The sequence below is a fragment of the Micropterus dolomieu genome, linkage group LG02 (genome assembly GCF_021292245.1).
Source record: "Micropterus dolomieu isolate WLL.071019.BEF.003 ecotype Adirondacks linkage group LG02, ASM2129224v1, whole genome shotgun sequence".
Taxonomy (NCBI): Eukaryota; Metazoa; Chordata; class Actinopteri; order Centrarchiformes; family Centrarchidae; genus Micropterus; species Micropterus dolomieu.
Genome location: NC_060151.1, coordinates 29666550 through 29677802, shown reverse-complemented (window position 1 = coordinate 29677802; position 11253 = coordinate 29666550). Strand labels below are relative to the sequence as shown.

Here is an 11253-nt window from a genome sequence, read left to right as displayed (position 1 = left end):
GCATGGCTCAACACAGAAGGGCCAACTCCTCAGGTCAAGACTCTGCAGTCTACTTACATCTGAAGGACAGAGGACACTCGTTTGAGGACCACCAGGTGCACATTTTAGACAGAGAAGATGGATGGTTTGAAAGAGGTGTCAAGGAAGCATCTACACCAGGGTCGAGAAGCCGTCATTGAACAGGGGAGGGGGTCTACGCCACCACTTATCCCCCACTTACAATGCTGTCCTTTCATCACTTCCCAGGAAACTCAACAAACGTAACCTCTTGGCCTCAGGTGAAGATACCAACGATGGTCGTTCAGTCTTGGCCACAGGTAGTCTTCACGACTGTAACGACTGTCGTCACAGCAACCAGGACCACTAACGAACCAGCGGTATCGATGACCCGGGCCAACGACCCCACTGAGGTTAAATAGCTGAGTTTCCCTGCCAGTCAGTCAGAACTGAAGAAGTCCTTTGGATGAGGGACGAAACGTCTTCCAGTATCTTCAACCAAGTCCAGTTGCCCTTGACTTTAACCTTCGTTGGATGTTGAAACAATCTCAAAACAAGCTCCATTTAGTTGTACATAAATACTGTAAATATTTATATGTACACACACAGAAATATATCTATAGCTAGCTGCCAGTTAGCTTGACTTTGTGTACAGACTGAAAACAGCTAGCTTGACACTGTGAAATGGTAACAAAATCCAGCCCCTCTGACGTTCACTCACTCAGCTCCTTTTTGTTCTTGAGCTGTGGAGATGCTGGCAGGTGGATTTTGTTATCTTCGAACAGAGCTGTTTCCCTGTTTCCAATCTATATGATAAGCTAAGTTAACCTGTATAGCACATTTGGTGAAGCTAAGAAAAAAAGCATTTTCTGTAGTTTCATAAAAAAGTTGGACTTGAACATATCCATTTTTCTTGTTTGTTCAGGGTGGTTCTGGCGGTCCAATGATGTGTAAGCAGGGCGGCTCTTGGTTCCAGGCAGCAGTGTTGTCAGTTGAAAACAACAGCACCAGTCAAACACGAGCAGATCCAGTGATGGTCTTCACCAAACTCAGCCGCTTTGAAACCTTCCTGACTCAGACAGTGGGGACGTTCTTATCTCCAGCCTCCACCACCACCAGCAGCAACACAGCTGCCACCAATACTCTCACCACCAGCAGCAACACAGCTGCCACCAATACTCTCACCACCAGCAGCACCACCACCACCAGCAGCAGCACAGCTGCAACCAATACTCTCACCACCAGCAGGGGTGCTCCTGCTCACTCCCCCTTCTTCTTCTTCCATCTCCTCATCTTCTCTGTGTGTCTCCACCTCTTCTCATAGATGTGACAGGCACACTTGTCTTAATTTTGCTTCGGTTGAATGAATGCTAGAGATCAACATAGAGATTCTTGAACTGTGTTTCAGTGTAAAATGAAGGGTATAAAATGAATAAAAAAAATCAATAGTTTAAGAATCACTGAACAAACGTATGTATAAGTAGCAAGCGGTATTCCAGCAGTTGCCATTTTTTAAAGCTCTATGGACCATAAGGATATCTGCAACTGTTTTTATTATGAATGGATTTGTATTTAATACATTTTCAAAATATGTGAAATTTAATCTAATATACGATTTATAATAACTGAAGATTATTTTGACGAATGAGTCCTAAATGGGATATGACAAAAATATGTATCCAGATATTATGCACATGACAAAATAATGACTGCACAGATAAAAACATAAAGAAAAACATATTTTAGAGGTCTGAGGATCAGTGACAATCTGTCCATCATCTACCTCATTATCAGAGCTACTGTACCATAATGTAAATTTCTTTCTGAAGTGAAGACAGCATTTGTTCTACAAAATACTGAATCTGCACTTTAATAAATATTTGGTCTGAAAGATAAATGCCAACTTTAAATCTTGCCAAGAAATACTGTCCTGTAGATGTGACAGTGCTGAACAACTTCCGCCTTTGTCTTTTTGTCTTAACCTGCTTTTAAATGAATGAAATCCTTCCTGTCAGCTTCCTTTATGCTTTGAGCACATGTATGCTACTGCTCTGTTTTCTTTAAAAAAAAAAAAAAAGCAGCACTCTATTATTGGCCATGTGTTGCTCTGGTTAATATCTTCAAAATTAATATACAGAAAATGTATTGTATGTGTTTTTCCTAGTACATAGCCTGAGTATATACAATTGAACTTACAAGGCATGAATGCAGCAGCTGCATACGCAGTTGCCAGTTTATTAGGTCCACCCAACTCAAACTAATGAAGTCTAATCCAACTGTCCTGCAGTAAATCCTCCTTCATGATGGTCATAATATTCAGTTTGTGTTTAAATGGTTTTAGAGACATGTTGATTCAATTGTCTGGTCATTTTGGAGGCTGCAGTTTGTGACGCCATTGATCTGTATTGCTTCATTCAGAGAGTGTGTTTGTAGCCTACTCTCATTAAAATTAATAGGGTAGACAAAATAATAGAAACAATAAAATGCATTCCCCCCACGACCCTGTAGGCAGGATAAGCGGTCGACGATGGATGGATAACACATTCCAACAGGTGTTTCTGTGAGGCTGCACAGATTGCTTTGAGCTGAACCCCAACATCAACATGCTAACAAGCTTATAATGGCAATGCTAACATCGTAATGTTAAGCTGGTATAATGTTACCATGTTCATCATTGTAAAGTTTAGCATGTTAGCAAGCTATCTAGCTGAGACTCATGGGAATGTCATTAGCTTTGCAGGTAAACCACAATTCCAAATTACAATGAAAACAAAAATCACCAGTACTATGTGTAGGTATTATGTAATGTTGATTCTGAAAGACCTAAATTCTCTGCAGTCTTGCATTGAGAAATCCAAAGAAGGTTAAAGCGAAGGGCAACTGGTAGTGATGTGTCCGTCCGTATCGAGGCTTCGAAGCGTGTGTCAAGTAATACAAGATGATTTTTGTGAAGCGCGTATCGAGGCTTGTGTTGATGACATATGTGGTGACGTTCGAAGCCTCGCGAGCCGACCGTACGTGACTGATTCAGGAGATTCCAAAGGAGCAGCAAAATGCAACGGACCCTCCTCAACATTTTGTGGACTTTTGATCTTGAACACAGTTAGATTTTATCTACAGCTCATTTTAAATGACTAAAAAAGTTGATCAACTTATGTCAGAATTGCTTTGATCAAGTAACTTCAAAAATTGTGATGAAACAGAGGAAAAGAAAGTGTTGACATTTTGTGGCTTTGGTAAGAATTAAACTCTTATATTACCATAATAATTATTTTCTAAAGCAGGTAAAATCATCTCAAAAAAAGGAACCACCTGAAGCACTGTGGAAGGGTTATTTTTAAATAAAGATGAATAAAATGTTGTCTCTATTATCTAAAGTCACAAACCAAGTTATCATAACCCTCTCCCTTGTTTCCACTTTCCTTCTGACCCTGTCATTCTATCATAACAGACAGACACCTTATTAAAAACTCATGTATTGGCATCACAAACATCATTCATTAATTTATTCAATTCAAAGCTTCACACACCAAAGCCGTGTTCCCGTTATAATCACTCTGCCTGTTTTACATTTATTGTCCACTTGATGGCACAGTAGAGCAAACGAAGCACCGTGAAGCTTCGGCCCATGAGTGAACCAACTGGATGGAAAGCTTCAATGCTTCATAAAGCTTCATCTCGCCATCACTAGCAACTGGACTTGGTTGAAGATACTAGAAGACGTTTCGTCCCTCATCCAAAGGACTTCTTCAGTTCTGGTACACTGAAAAATCTTCCACTTGAACTGACTAACAATTTTTTCACAAAGGGGTGAACCGAGACCCGTTCTTACTTACAAAGACGGTGCCTTTGGCAGATGCCTCTTTTATAGATAATCATGAAATCTCACCTGTTACCAAATAGCCTGCTTATTGTGGAGTCTTCCAAACGGGTTTTACTTGAATGTTCTGTGCACTTTAATTTTAGCTCTGTCCCAACTTTTGTTGAGTGTGTTTATATTTACAAAATCCAATTTCGCTGGTCAGTGAAACTATTGAAAATATTTTCTTTGCACTTTTGTCTGTTAAATAAAGGTTCATATCCCAGCAGTGCTGATGATTACATGATCGTCCTGGAGATTGGGCTGTGGATCCAAATTCAAAACAAAAGTTATCTTATTGCACTTTTAAATAAATGTAAATGTAAATAAAAATAAAATTAAAATAAAATATGTTTACTGAAACTTGCACTGAACGTAGAAGCACATGTAAAAAAAATGTAAAGTAGATGCTGATCTCCAGTTTATTTATAATCAGGAACATCAACGCTTATGAAAAGTCTTGTTTTTTTGCACCATCTGGTGTTAGAAACTGAGGCAGACAGCACCGGATAAAACATGCCTTGCTGAGATCCATGGATTTATTTTCTTCTTGCTAGTCTGTTGATCTGTTTAGATTGCACTACTCCAGGAAAGTTGTCTGAGGTTATTTAACTTCTTTCTCAGGTGTGACTGAAAAAATTTGGAGAAAAGGCAGCGCACATGATTGGTTTATGATCACTTGGGTTTGGTCTTATTTTTCTGTAAACTTAATGTTATTCTATCAGGATCCTTCAACAGATGTTATAATCAAACTCATTCACAGCATGGCTTTTAGGTTTTAAAATAGATTACCCATGTTGACAATACAGGACAATGATTGATTTACAATATATTATTGGTGGCGATGAATATCAAACTGTATGTCATCTATTGCACTTTCTTTTAATAGATGATTCATCTGTTTGTTCCAAGGGCAATTTAATTAAATTTAATGTCTAAACTTTTTGTAATTTCTACAAACAGTTCCAACTCAGTCATGATTTCAGGGTAGCAGATTTCCTTTTTTATTATTGCATTTTAATCAAAAACAAAGATCACATTTCACAATTACAAACAGTTACAACTACATATAGTTAGACAAACAAATCATCCATACAAAAAACTCTCACACCATATTGCTGAGTAATAAGCAAAATATTTCAATTTTCCCCCTCTTAAATGTGACATAGATATGCTTTATATTATTGGAAACAGGTTTAGGGAATCATTTCTATTTTTAGCCATGCTAGCGTTGTGGCTTTATGGTTGGCACCGTAAGTCGCTCCACCACTTTGGTTTAGACTGAATCATCTCAGCAGCTGTTGGATTGATTGTGATGAAATGTGGTTCAGACATTCATGTTGTAGTTGTAGAAAATAGTCAGTAAATTTGAAGTCACAGAGAAAATCAACTGCTTTATGAATTGGATGTAATTGGGCCAACCTGAATGTGTCTGAATAGTTATAGTCTTTAACTGGCAGATCCAGTTTGTAACAAGTAATGTGTTCCTGGAAAAAACACAAATAGTAACCCCCCTCCTAAAAAAATCCCCTTAACCATTACGTTGAATCAGCCCGTCAAGCAAGCAACTGTGTGAGTCAGGAAATGTAAATGCTCTGTATTTGTATAGTGCCTTTTCAGTCTTTACAACCACTCAAAGCACTTTTTACACCACATTGCATTCACCCATTCACACACATTCATTCAGTGAGCTGTTCAAACAGATGGATACGATCCCTTGGAGTACACCTCAATTAATCAGTAAGAAATGAAAAGTACGGCATCATTCACAGTGGGTGTGGTACTTTTATTTTTTTACATTTAACTGATAATACTTAGTAGTACTTTTATTTGACTTGTAATGGAGTATTTTTTTTACATTGTAGTGTTGCTACTTTTAATAATAATAATACATTTTATTTCTTTATTGCTTTTCCGTACACTCAGGCACTTTACAGTAAAAACTGAAGATTATTATTATTATTATATTTAAAAACATCAAATACATAAATAGCAAAATATATCTACGGTAGATAAAAACATGAGGTGCAGAAATACGACCATATAAATAACAAACTTCAACAGGTGCAATAAAACATTACTTGAGGTTAAAAGCTAAAGAGGTGGGTTTTGAGAAGTGATTTGAAAGAGTCCGTGTCGCTGCAAACCTCGGATGTTTATGGGTAAGGAGTTCCAGAGGGAGGGGGCCGCGATGGTGAAAGCTCACCCCAGGTACGGTGTTTGGTCCTGATTTATGGGGAGGTTACGGGAGGGATAGTGACGGTGGAGCAGGTCTGTGAGGTAGGAAGGGGCCTTGATATGGAGGGCTTTGTGTGCGACGAGGAGGATTTAGCTAGCTGGCTAGGACCGTAATGTTGCAACATTTACCAGGTGTAGTAACCTAACCAACAAAACGAAATGACACAGACGAAAAGGGGGCTGAAGAAGAACATTAAAAGGACAAACTTGGCGGTCCAGGGTAGTGTCTGATACACTGCCAGATCTTCTGGTCCAGTAATCAAATTTCACCCTGGCCTCTTCTTTCAAAGAGGTGGTATTCTGCTTTTTGGCTTTTTCCCTCTCCTTTATTGAGTTATATCTCTTTTTTTGTGCGTGTAACAGGTTTGCAAAGTGAAAAAGCCCAAAGTCCAGCACAAAGGGAGTTCCCATCTCCCACAGAAAACTCTGCTCTGATTCTTGTTCCAAGGGCAATTTAATTAAATTTAATGTCTAAACTTTTTGTAATTTCTACAAACAGTTCCAACTCAGTCAAAATTTCATTTTTTTTTATTATTGCATTTTAATCAAAAACAAAGATCACATTTCACAATTACAAACAGTTACAACTACATATAGTTAGACAAACAAATCATCCATACAAAAAACCCTCACACCATATTGCTGAGTAATAAGCAAAATATTTAAATTTTCCCCTCTTAAATGTGACATAGATATGCTTTATATTATTGGAAATGAATGACTATCACCTGCCTGCCCTGCGCTCATGCGTGGCCGAGTCGTGCTCTCTACTTCTGTAAGTAACCTCTGAAAACTCTGCCTTCATAAGAAAGGTTTTAGCGCATTAACCACAAATCAAACCCTGTATTTCTGACATCTCTGACCATTTAAGAAACACTTCTAAGGCAAATATGGGGTTAACTTTATTTCTGTCTGCTTTAAAAATTAAACACGGATAGAACTTCGTTGTCCCGACAGAGCAGGGCATTTGTCTTTGTCTCATGAGCTTGCAAACACTTAAATTCTTTAGTTCCTTCGGCTTGAGCTATTTTCTAATTTGGGACACTTTATACTTTTAAAATCAATTTTGTTATACTCTGTTCCCACAGTTGTGTTTTTAATGTTTTAATGGTTACAGGCTCTAAACAGGTTTAGGGAATCATTTCTATTTTTAGCCATGCTAGCGTTGTGGCTTTATGGTTGGCACCGTAAGTCGCTCCACCACTTTGGTTTAGACTGAATCATCTCAGCAGCTGTTGGATTGATTGTGATGAAATATGGTTCAGACATTCATGTTGTAGTTGTAGAAAATAGTCAGTAAATTTGAAGTCACAGAGAAAATCAACTGCTTTATGAATTGGATGTAATTGGGCCAACCTGAATGTGTCTGAATAGTTATAGTCTTTAACTGGCAGATCCAGTTTGTAACAAGTAATGTGTTCCTGGAAAAAACACAAATAGTGTAAATAGGCTAAAAAATCCCCTTAACCATTACGTTGAATCAGCCCGTCAAGCAAGCAACTGTGTGAGTCAGGAAATGTAAATGCTCTGTATTTGTATAGTGCCTTTTCAGTCTTTACAACCACTCAAAGCACTTTTTACACTACAGCACCGTAATGTTGCAACATTTACCAGGTGTAGTAACCTAACCAACAAAACGAAATGACACAGACGAAAAGGGGGCTGAAGAAGAACATTAAAAGAACAAACTTGGTGGTCCAGTGTAGTGTCTGATACAATGCCAGATCAAATTTCACCCTGGCCTCTTCTTTCAAAGAGGTGGTATTATGCTTTTTGGCTTTTTCCCTCTCCTTTATTGAGTTATATCTCTTTTTTTGTGCTTGTAACAGGTTTGCAAAGTGAAAAAGCCCAAAGGGAGTTCCCATCTCCCACATTAACCTCTGCTCTGAACTGCTTGAAAACAGCTCGTTTGTAGTCCAGCCCTTCACTTCCTTTACTTGTGACATCACAAGGAAAACGCGTCATAAAGCTTGCCAAGCGGATAGCGGGGGTCAGGCACGCCCTCAAACCAAGCTAGTCTGAGCGGAGGCCCTTTGGCTCGACTCACCTTTGTTTGGTTTTCCATTGTAGAAATGTTGTATCTGCTTCCAGGTACTTTTTTTCATATCACCTCACCTCCATCGAGGTTCCAAGCGAGCTGAGGGAAACTAAAATGTAACGTGAAAACACGACAGATGGCTGATTGGTCAGAGAGAATATTCACTATTCACTGCATCATCATTGCTGCACCAGACAGAGGCCAGCAACAGAATGTTTTATATTTTACAGTTTTCATATGTAATTTCATCACTAAATCCACTTCTGAGAAGTTTTGAGGTGAGAAATCAGCTGTGTAGATTTAAAATATTTACAGTTTTATGAGAAGTGATGGCGGCAACCCGCGGGAGGAGCGTGTGAGGCCGGCCAGCCGCCCGCTCACAGAGCCCTCTGCTCCCGCCGTCACACAGACCGCTGCAGCAACAACGGCAGAGGAAAACACTTATGTACTTATGTCACGATCCTGTCCTGAGCGTGTCTGGGTTTCAGTCTGTGTGTCTTGTTGCGGAGTCTGGGTTTTTGTTCCATGTCTGTGTTCCTAGTCCTGTGCCTTAGTTCATGTCTTAAATGTTTACTCCTGGTCTGTGTGCTTCTGAGTTTTGCCCATGTCTGTCCTGAGTTCTGTTCAAGTCTTAGCTTCTGTCTGTGTTCCTTGTTGTGATCTGTCCGCTTGTTTATATTACTCTGATGTTTAGTGTTGAGTAACTTGTGTTTTGTCTTTTCCCCCCTCAGTAATCTGCCTGCCTGTCTCTCTGCCTCGTTAACCCTGATCCCAGTCACCTGTGTTGCTCCCGCCCTGCTCGTTAATCACTGTGTATAAATGTCTGGTGTTTCTGTTCATTCCCTGTCCGGTCATTGTCTCATGTCAGTCCTGTCCTGTCGGATGTCGTGTTGTTACCTGCTACCTTTTGGATGTTCCTGTACTCGTGAGTTCTGTTCATGCCTGTTGTCGTGCTTGGGATAAATAAAACCTGGAACTCAATCTCAGCTCTCAGTGTCATGCGTTTGGGCTCTCCCCTGCTTTGCGCACCCAGCAATCCTGACAACTTACATGGTTGTATCGTTGTGTCCTTTTTGCAGTTTTAAAAATTATATATTTTCCTTCATTAAATCCTGCCAAACACAACAACCTGCCTGTTCCTTGGAGAATGCAATGCTGGAGAATATAATGTTAAGCTAGCTGTATAGCTGAAAAATACGTTGCCTGCAACAACTTTTAGTGAGGACAGCATAATGACTACAAGCTACGTACTATCTGCAATGGAAAACAGAGCAGGGCCGAGTACAGTCGAGTCTATTGATTTGCGCTATGGTAGCATTTTTCGCTAAGGTAGCATAGATCGTCAGAACACCGGCAACAGTTCAACGTTTAGTCCTAAAAGACGACGCAACTCCGACTCTGTTTGGGCCTGTAAATCCACAATCACAACCTGTAAGTATGCTTTATTGGTTGTGAATTATATTTAAAATAACCACGGCAATGTAACTTCACAGACTGTTCAAGTGCGGAGTTGTTATAAACGTTGGCTAAAATATGGTGTTTTTTGAAAATTATACCATGTAAACCTGTTCTGGTACAAACCCTAAATAAGATTTTGAACCTGAAAATGAGCATAATACCACCTCTTTAAGTTTGTATTCGACATAATTCCTTATTAACTCAATTTAAAGTACATGCACTACATGAGTAAGTACATGGTGTACACAGTGTACTTCTGTATATGTTAGTGTAGTAATGGAAGTATCCAAATTGAGACACAGCACCTAAACACAGGGCAACCCACATGCCTAAGTCTGTATGATGAAAGCCTCGGTGGTTTATGACCAGGGGCTAGACATAAAGCTCTACTGGGGCCCAGGCCCCGACATCCCTCATGTACATTTTTGATTGAAGTGTATGAAATGTGTTAGTATGTGCCTTACCAGCTTTCCTTGCTTAGCACATTGACATCAAGGAGACTTGTGTGGCTATCTGACTGTTAAAGCCAGTAGCTTCTACTCACCCATTCAGAAATTCACTGCAAGGCAAGCCCCTCTCCCCCAAAGTACCGGTACTTTCGGAAAGTACTACCCCTGAGCAGGGACTTTTTGGGGGGCAAAATAAAGACCCTAGAACTAAATTTAGTTCCGCCAAAGGTTCCTAGTTCTGGGGTATAATTCCTTTGGTCGAAACGCAGCTTAAGTTACACATGAATCTGGTCACATCAGACTTTCAGAGGAGAAAACACATTCCTACACATACCATCAAGGAGGCCAGGGTCATGGCCAGGGGCCGTGACGGTTCCCCGATCAGTGTCCAGACTTGGGGAAACACATGAAGCACGCTGTTGGAAGAAATGAAAATATTGTGGCCGCAATAACTGAGAGCGCCGCTGTTTGCCGACAGAGTTTTGAGTGGTGGAACATGGGAAGCTACAGGGACCGGTAGAGGTGGGGTAAAATGCAAATGGTAAAGCCGATCCATGCATTACACCAATTCAGCTGCTATAATCATAATAATCAAAACAAAACAAGTGCAAACTGCAGCTGACGTGAAATTGTTAGGCTGTAATCAGCTCGAGCATCCACTGCATTCAGCAGTCAACTGCTGCATTTTATGTTGTCATATAGTAATAATAGTGCCCATTATGTGGTCTGTACATGTCAGTCCTGGGATGACAGTTGTAGGCCTTCATTTCTTACAGGGACAGATGAAGAAACTTCCCTTGAAGCTGAGGGCTGGAATTATCTCCTGTTTAAAGGCAAAAGGCGCAACACCAAAAATTCAGTAGACTTCTGTGTCGGCTACTGCATAATAGCTAACATTGCTGGGGCCACTGTACCGAAATCTTAGCTACCGAAACCTTGACTTTTAGCCCCAGTGCTTAAAACAACATGTAACATAAAAACATGGCCTAAACTACATACCAGTATACTAAGATTACTCTGTTGCATTTGCACTACTTGGTCATAACTTGTGTGTCTGTATCTCTTATGTTAGTGAACCAAGAAGTGCGGACAAAAGACCAAGAGGAAGAGCCTGTTGTTAGTGTGTTCTCCAATCAAACGCAGTGCTTTGCCCTCTGCCCCTTGTTAATTTATAAACCCTGGTACGGCTCTGCTTTGTGTACAGCTCAATCACA

General features: G+C 40.0%; 1 protein-coding gene across 1 annotated transcript in view; it reads left to right on the top strand.

The window, feature by feature from the left end:
- LOC123967420 (transmembrane protease serine 9-like) overlaps positions 1-11253 on the top strand; it is a gene marked incomplete at its 5' end in the record, with an annotated part of 30939 nt that overhangs the window by 4926 nt on the left and 14760 nt on the right. Inside the window, 1 exon segment of the mRNA XM_046043517.1 lies at positions 923-1314. Within this exon segment, the coding sequence (XP_045899473.1) occupies positions 923-1314 (392 nt within the window).